Consider the following 14,170-nt stretch of genomic DNA (forward strand, 5'->3'; position numbering starts at 1 on the left):
TATATATATATATATATATATATATATATATATATATATAAATAATGAATTAGTTACGCGGCTCTGACTCGTGCATAAATGTGCACATTCCTTATTAATGATGGAAACATTTTACCCATCAGAGGCCGAGATGGGAACAATAAATGGATGGAAATTAAGTGAGCTTGAGTCCAACCTGAGCCAGGTCTATATGGCCCAAGCCCCGTTCCCCTTATGTGGGCCCTTTGGGTCCCGACTGGCTTATGGCTCAGTCTGTAGTCTCACTCCACACCACCGATGCATTGGCCTCATGCACATTTCTACTTTGACACATGGATAATTGCAATCAGACGCAACAAAGGGGCAAATTGCAAATGATGCGCAACTCATGGTTTTGAATTGCGTGAAAACGTGACTACAGTGAGACTCCATTACTCCAGCAACGATTAGCACATTCACTTCAATCAACACTGACAATTTTTGCGTTACAGGAAACACCTAAAACTGTTTGCCTAGAAGAAATACTCAAATATTTTGTACCAGTCGATCACCTCAAATATTCCAGTCTTACGCAGTCGTCTTCTGATCTCACGTTCTGGTCATTCTTATTTCTTGACCCGAATCAACCACCAACACCTCCCGTGTTTCTCACTCATAAACTTAATATGTGACCTGTTTTACCTGGAGGTGAACCTGAGGACTCTGGAGATGAGGCCAGTCGCCAGGCCGTTGACGCTGGCCTCTGATGGCGACCGACACAGCGCCCCGTCCGACCGGCCCAGCTCGGCCTTCTTCTGCTTCTTCCGGAGCTTCCTGCGGTAGAAAGCCTCCAGCAGCTCCATGGCTCAGATTCAAAGTCCACTATACTCTAGTCTCTACTCTACTGCCTCTGTCTTAGCTATACTGTTCTTAACTAATTGTTTCTTCTTCTCTTAGAAAATCACACAATGGTCCATTTCAACACCTTTTACTTCGGGCTGTTTGTTTGGCGTCTCCTTCTAGAAAGCTCCAAATTTGGTCATTTCAACTGAACTCTACTCAACTGTTACCTTACATGCTCTCCTGTGTACATGAGTACTTCCAAAAGCACTTGTCCTCTAACAAAATCTACTCTGACCACCGATTGGACCTTTGGCCATCTTCGGTTTCTGTGTCTTTTCGTAACTTTTGCTGTTTCTTATTTGACCTCTAACCTTAGAAACCTGCTTTGCTCTACTGTCTACATCTAATCTACTGCTACTCAAACGTAACTCAAATCAAAACCTTCTTTCTTTATCAAATGCGTCTCCAATGTTGCAGTCCACTGTCGGCCGTGTCTCCTTTGAAGAAGTTCTTATCCAGACCAACGCAAACCACCCTATTCCTCTCTTCGTTCAGCTGCTCCTCTTCCCCATCAACACTCCATCGAAAAGACTCGCCACTACCGATCCTCAACCACCCTCTGATATGTCCCTTTTGCAGTTCCAGTGTGGGGCTGGCAGGTTGGATCGAGTTGCATTGCGTTGGTCCCTGTCCCAGAGCTCATTAGGCAAACAAAGCAATTAAATGTCATTAGGCCATATGATAAAAGCATGGAGTAAACATCCTTAGCCCAGCTTGGTCTGGATGGTAGCTGTTGATGTGGTGTGTGGGCGAGAGACACTGAGAGTCTGAAGAGAAAGAGAGCGAGAGAGGAGGGACGAAAGAAAAGAGGGAGGTAGGGTACAAGATAGCAAGGAGGAATGAGTAGCAAGAAAGGGAGGGAGGAGGGAGGGAGATAAAGACTGATGGAGAGATGGTAGAAAGAGAGGAAATGGTGGGAGAGATAAAAGGAAGGGGAGGATGAAAAAGGCAGAGGGGTGAGGGATTTGGAACTCCACAAGATTTTCTTTCCTGTCCAACAGACAGTGAAAATCAAAATCAAAATGAGAACTTGAGGAGGTAAAGAGAACACAGTAAAGGTTGAGAGTGGAATGAGGAGGAGGAGGGAGGACACATAAACTAGGAGAGAGAGAGAGTTGCTGAAAACAGTGGGTGATTGAGACGATTTTGTAGCTGCAGGGAGAAATACGTCCCATGATGCAGCGTGTGCTTCCACAGTGAACAGGGAACAGACTACTATTGATTTTTAGATTATCACTGATAGACGGCCTGGAGTCCAAAAACAAGGGCAGACATATCAACAAAAGTTTGGAATCACTGATCGGTGTTGAGAAATTTACTTGACAGATAATGCTTTCTTAGAAAATAAATAATGATAAACTTTGGTCGTCCCCTGATTTTTTATCTAGGGCCACCATTGTTGGTAACATCTTGACTTTTGGATGGATTGCTGGGAAATTTGCCCCAAATATTTGTGGTACCTAAATAATAAATACTCAGTGGTGGGCCGTCACCACTCACAGAGTTATAGCTATTTTATAATTTAATAATTTTTCAGAAATACACTAGATGTATTCTAATTATTTTTCCCATTATCTTATTTTCTCATTGCACAGCTACTGTCTTCCTCAGTTGCTCTGCTTCCAGTGCAGCTTGTTTTAAGTAGAGCTTTTATCCAATCAGATTTCACCTCTGTGTCTCTAGGTAAGGAGAGAGGCCCGAGGCCTGCAGACTCACAAGTGAATCCCTTTGCAGTTTAAGTGAATGGGGACGATATTGTTGATTGTCATAGTGTTCAACCAATCAGATCTTTAGTTTGACATGTTGGGCGTATTCTTTGACATGTCAGAGCCTGCTAGCTGGCCTACAAGTACGCATTAAAACATATTCAAGAAATACAACTGGGTAGGCTCGACTGTCTTCACTGGTGTCCATGAATCGAGAAGGACTTCTTACTGGAACTAAAACGCACGGATGTACTGAACAACCGTGGGATTAAACTATTTGTTAACAAAGAAAGGAGGATGGACTTTGTCTTTAAATAGTGAACAGTAGCTCTGGTAAGTTAAATGCATTTGTTTTTACATCTGCAGTAGCTTTAATATGCTTGTTTATATATTATTATTTGTACAATTTGTTTTTATGAAGATTTTTGTTTGGTTTAATATGTGATAGGAACCATTGTTACGTCCAATGTTGCTCTGGGGACACATTTAGCCGGTGCCAGTGTTGGCACTTGGCGAGTTTTTCGCTAAATCTGGTGACTTTCCAAACCCTCATGGCGACTTTTTTTGTCAAAAGCTACTAGTGACAAATCTAGCGACTTGTTTTGGTGTTGTTGGAGTCTTTTCTGACGTTAAAGCACAAACGTTCTGCACTTTTGTGAACGAGCAGCGGGTGCTCCTCCGCCGCCCCAAAGCACTCACAGGCGGTAACTCGCGCAGCAGTCCCAGCTGCAGTCAGAGCAGAGAGGAGACGCACTCCCGGCGTATTCTCTGCAGATAGGTGTTGAGCTTCATTTTTACACGAAACAAATAATAACCGTAGCTGTGTTTCAGCTGCAGGACAGCAGTGAAGGCCCAGGTATAAAATCCACGGCCCGCCACTGGTAAAACAATATCCTCCACCAACAGCAGAAATATTGCTTCTTCAGAAGTTGATTTAGCTGCTTCAGCTTTGCAGCGTTATGTCTTTGCCAGGATATATGCGGTCAAACTACATCTCTTAGCTTACATTGGTGCTTCTCAGAATCAAGGGCCAAAATGACGGACTATTTTTCAAGCCTTTTTTTTAAATAGAATCCCTAAAAATCTGTACATCATTTGGGAAAAACATGATCCTGTACAGTCTACATCCTACTTCCTAATTCTGAAACCATAACACAACAAATGTAGAGGATGATTCATTTTCACTCCAGCCACCTAAAAAACAGAAACACATTTTTTTAAGTTACATAATATACATTCCTAGGATTCCTCAAAGACGACTGTTTTCTCTAATACAACTCCATAAAGACATCTGGTAGCTTCTTAAGGACCCCTGCATTCCTCCTGGCACCACTAGAACCTCCTTAATTTCAGCCCTCTGATTACTTCTCGGGGTACCAGTACTCACTCAAGAATATTACATGTTCTTGTTTTTAATAAGTCAACACTCAGCATTGTCAATGTGTAGCTGATCCAAACTCATATCAGTTAATGTCACTTTTTGGTTTATTTCTAAAAACACACAGCTCTGTGATCCACCTCTGGCCCCAGACACAAAAGAGGAAGCGGCTGCAGGTTAAATCCATGGGTGTTCAGTGAAGATGTAGCTCCTCAAAGTGCTACTACAGGTACCCATGATTCACGGCGCTCCAACTGTCGGATTCCTGGGAATCACGTGTCACGGGAATGTCATCAGATGTATCTGAGATCACAGAGAGAAATGGATGATGGAACGGTGAGGATATCCTCTCCCTTTGTGTAGCGTTTGAATCAGGTGTCAAGGCCAGACCGACCCCCAGCGCTTTGTAATGAAAGGCTGCAGAGCTGTGCAGCCCCAGTTTCATCAGAGCGCACATACACACACAGATGTACTTGTATGTGTGTTCTGTTCAGGTTGATGAAATGTGAACACACCCTCAATAATTAGGGATAATAACCAGCCTTCCTCCTCCTGCTGCCCTGCTACCCAGGACATACTCTGTGTATGTATGTGTCTCTCCTGGACAACTTCAAAGACCAGTGGAACCTCCTCAGGGACGTCTGGGACCCATTCAATAGTCCATCCATGTCTCTGTGCGAGCTAACCAGGCTATCATTTTTTGTTTTCTAAATTTCTTAATTGCTAAACTGTCCCTTAGCCAGTTTTTGGAAAACATATTCAGATGCTAAGCTAAGCTAACGGGACCTAAAAGCTAAACTCTAACCAAACTGGATCCTTGGACACTCGGCTTGAAACCAGGACAATCGGAACGATACCTTACCTAGAAGCCAACCGAACCAAAGCAAATTCTAAGCTAATGGGAACTAGAAATCTAAATAAAGGGGAACCAAAAAGCTAACCCTTAGCTAACAGGAATAACCAGCGAACTCTAAGCTTTGAGACAAAAAGCTAACTCTAACCCAGTGGTTCTCAAACTTTTTCTGTCACGCCCCACTTTGGAGGAAGAAAATTGTTCATGCCCCATCGCCCCAACAAAAAAAAAGAACTTTTATTGAAATAACAACATTTTGTGACTCCTCGATCTGTGCTTTTTCAAATAATAGAATAAAGAAAATTGCAATCACTTTCAAGTAAACCAGATTGCTCCATCAGACAAAAACAAATACAATGTGTAATCACTTTGTTAGAACAATGCAAATAAAGTTCTATCTGTGCAAAAAAGAACTAATATTTGGCAAAAAATAGCTTATTGTGGCTGCAATTCACCTGTTTTGCACTGAATATCTTTTCAAGATAATAATAATAAAGTGCAACCTGTGAAAAACTAAACAAAACAAGTTCAAATATTTGGCAATAAAGAGTTTTACTGAGTTTTACACTGCATATCTTTTCAAAACAACAATAACGTGCAACCTGTGCAAAACAAAGCAAAATGAGTGCAGATATGTGTGAACCATCACATTGTATCAGTATTAGTGGCTGCAATGAGCCTGCTTTTCACTACAGATCTTTTTAAAACGGGGTTGCAGGCTTGATACGTCCACTCTCAATTCATGCTCAATGTTGAGCTTAGGTCTGTATTTTGTTTTGAGAGACAACAGCAGAAAAGCCGATCTCACAGAGGTAGGATGTGGCGAAGGGAAGCACACTGAGCTACACATGTGAGTCGCCGTCGCGCATGCGCAAGCGTAACCTGTTAACGGCGTAATGTAAACATTTACACGAAAGTACAGGTATTTCGCCATGTATTTATTAATGACTTTGTTTTATGTCAAAACTTTGTACTTTTGTAATATGTGAAGTTCTCAATAAAGTTCTTGAAAAAAATTCTGCATTTCCCACTGCGCCCCACCTGTAATACCAATGCGGCCCACTAGAGGGGCGCGCCTCACAGTTTGAGAAATACTGCTCTAAACTAATGTTAACAAATGATACCGAGCTAACTTGAAGCTAAAGATGAATGGCTTAATCTCAAACTGTATTGCTACAAACAAACCACTGTGTGCTTGCAGAAGGCAAAAAGAAACTTTGCGTCCAACTGTGTAAGTGTTTAGCCTAGCTTAGCACAAACACTGGAAGCAGAGGGAAAACCGGCAAAGAGAAAAAAAAAACACGAACAACTCCAAAGCTGTCTGATTTCCACAAATCTAATTCTTGAACTGGAGAAGAAACAGAGATGTGAGACATTGTGGTTGTATCAGCAGTAAGAATTAGAGCTATTTGTTGAACAACCACAGCTGGGAGCAGTGACTGCATGTAGCATCTCAAAAGGTCCTGTCCTCATAGTGGAGTCAGCAGGGTGGATGGTTTGGAAACTAACTTTTTAATGTCCCCGGCTGGTCTCATCCAGTATTCATAGCTATACCTACGAATATAATGCACCATAATTCGTAGACATCCCTCAAAATAATTTTGTATGTAATCCACGTAATTATGAAAGAGGAAGTGTAAAGTGTGTGTGTTCAGGGTGTGTCTCTCTGAACAGAGACCTTATCTATTGCCGTGGGAAACTGTTCCTCCAGCCCAGAATAATAATCTCTTTGATCTGCTCAGAAACCAAAATTGCAGAGCGAGGGAGAGAGGTGGGCCAAAGTGGATGCTGGGGACACACTTGACCTGTGTGTGTCAGAACATGTTTGTGAATATATGTTAATAGCTTTTCTGCATGTTTGGGGTGTGTCAAAATTTGTCATTGGATAGTATTGGTACCATTTCTGCCACTAGTCCTGGTCTCTGATTGGCTGGCAGTGTTTCTCATACCAGAGGGGTCGCTAGTTAGTGGCTATTGATAAGACTATTGGAACAAGATATTCAGTGAGGTTGGTCTGACAGTTGAGCGGGCCACGGCAATCAGATGAAGTGGGCCAATCAAGCCAGTGGGGTCAGCCGCTGAAGTTTAACCTGAGCAGACACAATGCAGATACAAGGCCTGGTCAAGCTGCCAAGTATCTGTCCGTTGCTCAGGTGAGTATAAGATTCAAAGGCGGATAAAGGTACATTAGGCGAGGGCTCAGAAAGAGGTCAGCCATCACGGGGCCCAGGTAGATTCATGACAGCACAGCTTGATACTAAGGGCTTAGTGACAGGTCAAAAGGTCATTTAACAGGAATCCTGGGCTGCCAGGGGAATGCTAACCCAACATGTGGCACATTTTACTGTGCGCTGATAACTACGGACCTCCTCAAGGACCTCCTGATCAATAATCACTGGGAACTCTTAAAGCTCTTATGGAACCTCCACTGTAGGGCCAATGGAACCTCTTCCAGGACTCCTGGAACTTTCTCTAGGATCCCCTGAGACCAAGGACACCCAAAAATATGCAGACACTCACTAGACCACATCAACCACGGCCACAGACAGCAGTACCTCAAATATCAATCGAGTCAACAGTTTAACCACAGATCTAAATCAGATTCGTGTGAACTGCAGGTAACTATTACCATTCTCTTTTATTGTATATACTGTGCATTTTTTATTTTCTTTAAATTTTATTATATTCTGCTCTGTTATCTTATTGTATTGTATATATTGAGCATCTTTCATATTTTTATGTTACAGTGCAGTCCCGCCCATCACCAAAACACAGGATTGGACACTGCAGTTGGTGACAGGTTTGTTAATACAGGGACTAACACTAGACTGCACTGTTTCTCTTGAAACTGTGTGTGTGTGTGTGTGTGTGTGTGTGTGTGTGTGTGTGTGTGTGTAAGGGAGTTTGTTTGCATTGCACGCGCGCGTGTTTTTTTGCCATTACGTGATGATGTCGTTCCAGAAAAATGTGGTGATCCAACTAAAGAAACATCCGAAGAAGGAAAGAGGAGAGGAGAAGGAAAACAGGGGTAAGAGGAACGAAGGAGACAAGTGGAGAAGGGAAGAGAAGGTAAAAAAGGAGGGAGAGGAAAGGAAAGGAATACAAGGGAGGAAAAGAAAAGAAGGAGAAGTGAGGAGATGAAACGGAGGAAAGGAGGAGAAAGAGGAGCAAGGTAGGAGAGGAAAGAAGGGGAGGAGAGGAAAGGAAATAGGACAAAAGTGAGAAATAGGAAAGGAAAGAAGGAGTCTAGAGAGACACAGTGTGATTATAAATCAGTCAGTCTGTCCTCTCCATAATAACACCCAGCCTCATGGGGCTCTGATGGCCCGCTTCCTGTTTTTGGACCAATAAGAGACAAGCATTGCCCTCCCTCCTTTTCCCCCTCCTCTCTCCTCAGTGGTATCTGATAACCAGCCAGCCCAGGGGATTGTGGGAGAATAGAGTCATTCTGGCTGCTTATCTGACTCTATGAGACCAACGGTAGAGTATACTCTAATGACTCCTTCATGTTGTTTCAATCACCTGGGCCTACGTGTTGCTGCTCGAAGGCACTTCAGCAGGACACGTAGCGGAGAACTAATCCTAAACCTGCAGGGGTTCAACAGATCTGCTCAGTCACCCTACCAAAATAAAAGCATTGTGTAGTGGCGTGGAGCTTTGAGTTTTCCCAGCGCAAAATGTTTTTTTAAGGAATGATGAGTTTTGGAACTATTGTGAGTAAAGAGTATTTGCACAGGACGCAAGACAAATCAACCAGAGCAAATGTCTGTAGTCGCACTAGCACCCCCCTGAGGCCGTGATGTTCGTTACACATACACACACACACACACACACACACACACACACACACACACACACACACACACACACACACACACACACACACACACACACACACAAACGCAAAGCATACTTCTAGGACCTGACCTCCATATTAGGATGAAACTAGCTGTAGCAGAGTGTCAGTATTTATAGACTGTTTGTCTGTATGAGAGAGAGAGAAAGAGAGAGAAAGAGAGAGAGAGAGAGAGAGAGAGAGAGAGAGAGAGAGAGAGAGATGACAGTAGAGGGTTGAACCAGGAAGCTACTACAAATGAGTTGTACAGGCCTCATACGTTCACACACACACACATAACAACACAGAATGTAAGTCACACTTATTCACCGTTCTACACTGTCATTAATAAGATGCATGAATTGGACATCAGTGTGATGTCAAAGAGTTTTCAAATCTAACGAACAGCTGGGCTGCGCCTCATGACGGCACGGGGGAGGGTTACTGTAGCAACCTGAGCAGGCTCTGTTTACACTGTTTGTTTCCCTGCTGATCTGAGTTCGAGCCCTGAGTCACAAACACACTAATACGTCCTCTGACCGTAACACATGCGCTCACACACAAAGGAAGCACAAACAGGACATCCCTAACGCCAGGGGGTGATGAGGTCTTCAGCTGACCGCAGGAAACCTGACAATTATTTGACCTCACTTCCTGTTTGAAGCCGCAAGGCCGTCCAACAGGGATAGACAAATGAAAACAATTCATTGACACTGGAAGGAACTCTTATCAAACGGGAAGTCCCAGTCAGTGACACTATGGCACATTTCTTTGGTCTCTCACATGCTCGCCGCCCTCCGTGCACTGTTCTCTCTCTCAGATTTTATCCAGGCGGCAACCTCCGGTTCTGACGAGTGAAGCCAAAGCAGAAGTGTCTTAAAACTTGCATTCTCTCTACTGACCATCAGGGGGCGACTCCTCCGGTTGCAAAAAAAAGTGTGATTGTATAGAAGTCTATGAGAAATGACTCTACTTCTCACTTGATTTATTACCTCAGTAAACATTGTAATCATGAGTTTATGGTCTCAATCTCTAGTTTCAAGTCTTCTTCAATACAGCATGATGTTCATTTGGTAAATTATGGTCCATTTAGAATAAAATAGACCATAAAGCTGGGTATGCCTTAGGGCGGGGCTACTGTGATTGACAGGTTGCTACCAGAGCAGTATACGCCGTCTCTACGATACTCTGCCGTCCAAATATGGTAACTTCCATTCATTAGTTGCGAAAAGCAAGAAGACGATGGCCAAATCGCTGAATTTGAGGCTTGAAAACCCTAGTCCACAAACCAATGATGTCACGATGACTACATCCTCTTCTTAGATACAGTCTATGGCTGTAGCTGGCTAGCTAATTAAGCTAATATGAGATTCATGGGTTGGCTTAAAATGCTGTCTTTTTAAAGGTATATGCAGCGTTTTCCTAAGAAAACATGTATAGACTGAAAAATAATCCCTCTCAACCTTAACTGATGACCCACTAGAAATGTGTGCTCTCTGTCTGTATTTTCTCTTTTCATCCTATTTTGCAGGCTGCACGGTGGTGTAGTGGCTGGTACTGTCACCTCACAGCAAGAGGGGCCCGGGTTTGGTCATGTGTTACTCGGAAGTAAGCTAACTAGCCAAACATGCTAACGGTTATGTTGGAGCAGACAAACAGCAGTTTGATCCTTTCCTTACACTTTTGAGAGTAAAAGAAAAGAAACCATCATTCAAAGTCTTCATATACAGACTATCTCTCCCATTACAGCCCACCGCTTCAGCTTAACAGCTTGACAGGCCTGACGTGCCTAGTTAAAGTTGCAAGAAATGATTGGACAACCGCTCATTGAGGGAGGGGTTTAGCAAACGGTTAATCGTTGGAGGCCCTCTCCTACCTGTTCTTGATGCGTAGTTGGACTCCTCCGGCTGAACCTGGTCTGCTGTGGTGGGATGACTGCGGTGTTTGTCGTCGTTGCTGTGGTGGTGGTGGAGTTAGAGATGGAAGAGGAGGAGGAGGAGGAGGAAGAGGAGGAGGTGAAGCAGGAGGAGAAGGAAGAGGAGGAGTAGGAGGAAGAGCAGGGAGGGAGGGACGTGAAGAACCAAACTCCTTGACGTATCCTGGATCAAACTCCCTGAGGAGAGAGTGAGAAAATGATGGTGAGAAATCCCTCCCCAACCTGCACAATGTTTGTGTTTTATACACCGATAGTCAATGATTAGTTTGTAATGAATGTAGTGAATTACTTTCATATGCTAATAATGTACATTCTCAAATAAAAGCTGATATCCAACAATGGCTGAATCTCAAATAGTAGCCGTGGGCAGCATGAAGACATTAAGGCTGACCTGAGGCTGATGAAGATCGGGTAAAACCACTGAGAGTGTCGATACTGTTCCTTCTCTAACTTTCTTTCAGATTTCCTGGCCGGTTGGCAGGGAGAACCAAAGATCTTGCTTTTGACTTTGAAGGGTTCAATCGAAAGCTCATTATGATCTATTTTCGATTTTAAATCGAAACCGCGACACCCCTAATGCTAACGCCCATTGAAAGCATTGCCCAGATGGAGCCGATCAATGAGATGATAAATGTTTGAATGTTAAAATACAGCCATGGTGGAATCAATTAAAACTTATTGCACAAGTTCTATTTTTCATTATTCAATTTATTTGACATTTGCAATTTCATGGCATAAGATATGCTTCTCAGTTTTATAGCCTGTTGTGACCTGTTGCCTTTTGGGGAAGTGTTAGTTCATTGTTCGTACAGTGTAATACAGAAGTTGGAATTGTTCCTTATTTTATAATGAAAATATTTTACATTGCAAAATGCTGTCCCAGGATTTTGTCTCTCTATTTGAACCATCTGTTAAATGAAAAAAAAGAAACAGACCCTGCATTTTGTTTACATTTTCACGTACCGTTACACCGCTATAATTATAACTCCGATACCACAGCGGCCTGCAGAGCGTGATAAATGAGCTGCAGCTCAAAGGTCGCGGTATCGACAACAGTGGGGAGGTCAAAGTTTAAAGGCCAGAGGATCCTGGAAGCAGAAATATGCCTCTGAATCCTTTTGTCTTCTAAACAAAGAGAGAGGTCAATTACTCTGAATCAATGAATTACCTGTTTACACACACACACACACACACATTGGATAAACAGGTTCACTCAGTTAACTGATCTCCACAGTACAGAGTCGAGGATGTGTTTAGCCTAGGTTAGCACAAAGACAGGGAGCAGAAGGAAACGGAAAACATCCACCTTCCAAAGACTTTTTCACATGCTGTATCTTGTTAATTGAGCGGGTGTAAAAATAGAAAACTAGCCCGCACCGGCAAGACAGCATAAGGAAACATCCGATCAGAGACCTCAAAGCAAACGGCGGGGCGAAGTTATAGGTTCATCTATTCATCTATAGCAGCTGTGGTGCAGTGATCTGTTCCAAACACTTTCTAAATATGATACAACTCTGATTCTGACTCTGGAATACTTCCTAACATGAATTCTGGGAGGATATACTGCAGGACTGGTGCGTTCGACTGCATTAGCATTAACTAGGGGTACCTAATAAACTGGCATCTGAGTGTGAGTGAGTGAAGCGAATCCTGCTAGGTAGTTCAGGCTCGATATCCGTCTGCCTGTGAGAGTCACAGCTGCCTCCTCCCTCCCTTTTGAATCTACAATCCTTTTAAAGAGAGAGATGAAAGCAGAGGACAATACACCGCTGGCAAGCACAAACAGAAACACACCCAGACTAATATCATTAACTGAGGACATTCCACTGATGAGTATTCACAACACAATTCTGTACAACACACACACACAGGTGCACAGATAAAAGGCCCATTTGAGTGAAACCTGTCGAGCTGGTTAGAGGAATGTGTGGCAGCCGCGACACACTCAAGTCACCTGAACAGGAAGGACACATTCCATTTTCCATCTCATTACACACACACACACACACACACACACACACACACACACACACAAACGCACACAGCTCTCTCAAGCACTCTCACCAAGTTCTGACCTACATCTAGAGGCCTGAGGTGAGCGGAGGAGCACTTTATCCTCTCATTAAAGCAGTACATTCTTACTCAGAGGCTTCCCCCCACTTATGTTTATTCCAACAAAATCGTGCCATGATGAGTCTGCGAGTGCTGTTTTGCACGTTTTGGGGCACGCAAATGCACCTCAACATCACGTTTGTGTGTCCCAACTCTGGCTTGACTCGTCTTCATGACACGATGACACTCGAGAAGGACGTTTCTCTGTTGTCGGCTGAGATGGACGGCGTAGCGCAAACATTGTGTCTTTCAATGAATGAAAGGCATTCATTTGCTCTACTTTTCTCCTGAAAGAAAGACAGGAGCCAGCTGGTCCACATGCTTCTCACCTGATCTTAACAACAGGAAGTCAGTCAATAAGAGACTTACAGCATTTTTACCGACCAACGACAGAGTGGGTTATTAGGGTTAACAACATGCAAAAAACATAAAAACTACATCACAGATCTTTGATATGCCTTTACGAGATCTATCAGTCCTGACTACCGAAGGATTCACACCTGTTCTTCAGTTTAGTTGGTAGGAAGAAGATGATACATTGTTGTGTTTTAGTCATAACAAGAATGTAGTCATCGTGTAGTCACCCATTGGTTTGTGGACTGCTGTTTTAAATCCTTGAGTCTGCATTTTGGCCGCTGCCATCTTGGCTTTTTTGCAACCAGTGAAGGGAAGAGACCATATTTGGATGGCAGAGTAGTGACGCAGAGACGCCGCATACGGCTTTGGTAGCAACCTGTCAATCACAATGTAGCCCCGCCCTAAAGTATACCCTGCTTTATGGTCTATTTGACTCTAAATGGACCATCATTTACTAAATGAACATCATGCTGTATTGAAGAAGACTTGAAACTAGAGATTGAGACCATACACTCATGGTTACAATATTTACTGAGGTAATAAATCAAGAGAGAAGTAGAGTCATTTTCTCATACACTTCTATACAACCAGAGGAGTCGCCCCCTGATGGTCAGTAGAGAGAATGCAAGTTTTAAGACACTTCAGCATTGGTTTCACTTTTCAGAACCAGAGGTTACCACCTGGTTTTAGTTCTAGTGTGGTGACACTAAAGGCTGACTTATAGCTGTACGTAGGCTCTGTGTAGCCAATGCACGGGGCCTACGCCGTTGTGAGCATTTATACTTGTGCGCTAGTTTGCGGTGGGGTTTCTTTGTCACTGTTTTGAGTTTCTTTGTGTACTTCAAACAACTGAAACTTAGCGGATCATATTGGAGTTGGAGCTAATAAATGTTGAACAACAGTTCAACTTAAACTGAATATGCGTTGGAGGAAATGCGATGCTACCAAGTGGACCAGTCCCTATTGTTGCGGTCTGCGTGGTCACATTTCTAAGGTGCACGTCAGACTTAGGTGTAGAAGCGTACTTTAGGTTCAACGCAGAGGTATAAACCGGCCCTAAACCTTACTCTTTGAAAACAAACCAAGAGCTTGAAGCATAAAGTTATATAGACAGGTGACTCATTCATTGGAC

The 14,170-nt window shown here is 43.2% G+C and overlaps 1 protein-coding gene across 4 annotated transcripts in view; it reads right to left on the reverse strand.

The window, feature by feature from the left end:
* shroom3 (shroom family member 3) overlaps positions 1-14,170 on the reverse strand; it is a 69,537-nt gene that overhangs the window by 33,929 nt on the left and 21,438 nt on the right. For 3 of the 4 annotated variants that reach the window (XM_031855439.1, XM_031855438.1, XM_031855437.1), the window contains exon 3: positions 10,510-10,746. In XM_031855439.1, coding sequence (XP_031711299.1) covers positions 10,510-10,746 — 237 coding nt within the window. Of the gene's footprint in view, positions 1-660; positions 2,376-10,509; positions 10,747-14,170 lie in introns of those variants that run through there. The other variant, XM_031855440.1, reaches the window with a different exon arrangement.

This window comes from Anarrhichthys ocellatus, unplaced genomic scaffold (assembly GCF_004355925.1).
Source record: "Anarrhichthys ocellatus isolate YVR2014 unplaced genomic scaffold, GSC_Weel_1.0 scaffold16, whole genome shotgun sequence".
NCBI classification, from domain to species: domain Eukaryota; kingdom Metazoa; phylum Chordata; class Actinopteri; order Perciformes; family Anarhichadidae; genus Anarrhichthys; species Anarrhichthys ocellatus.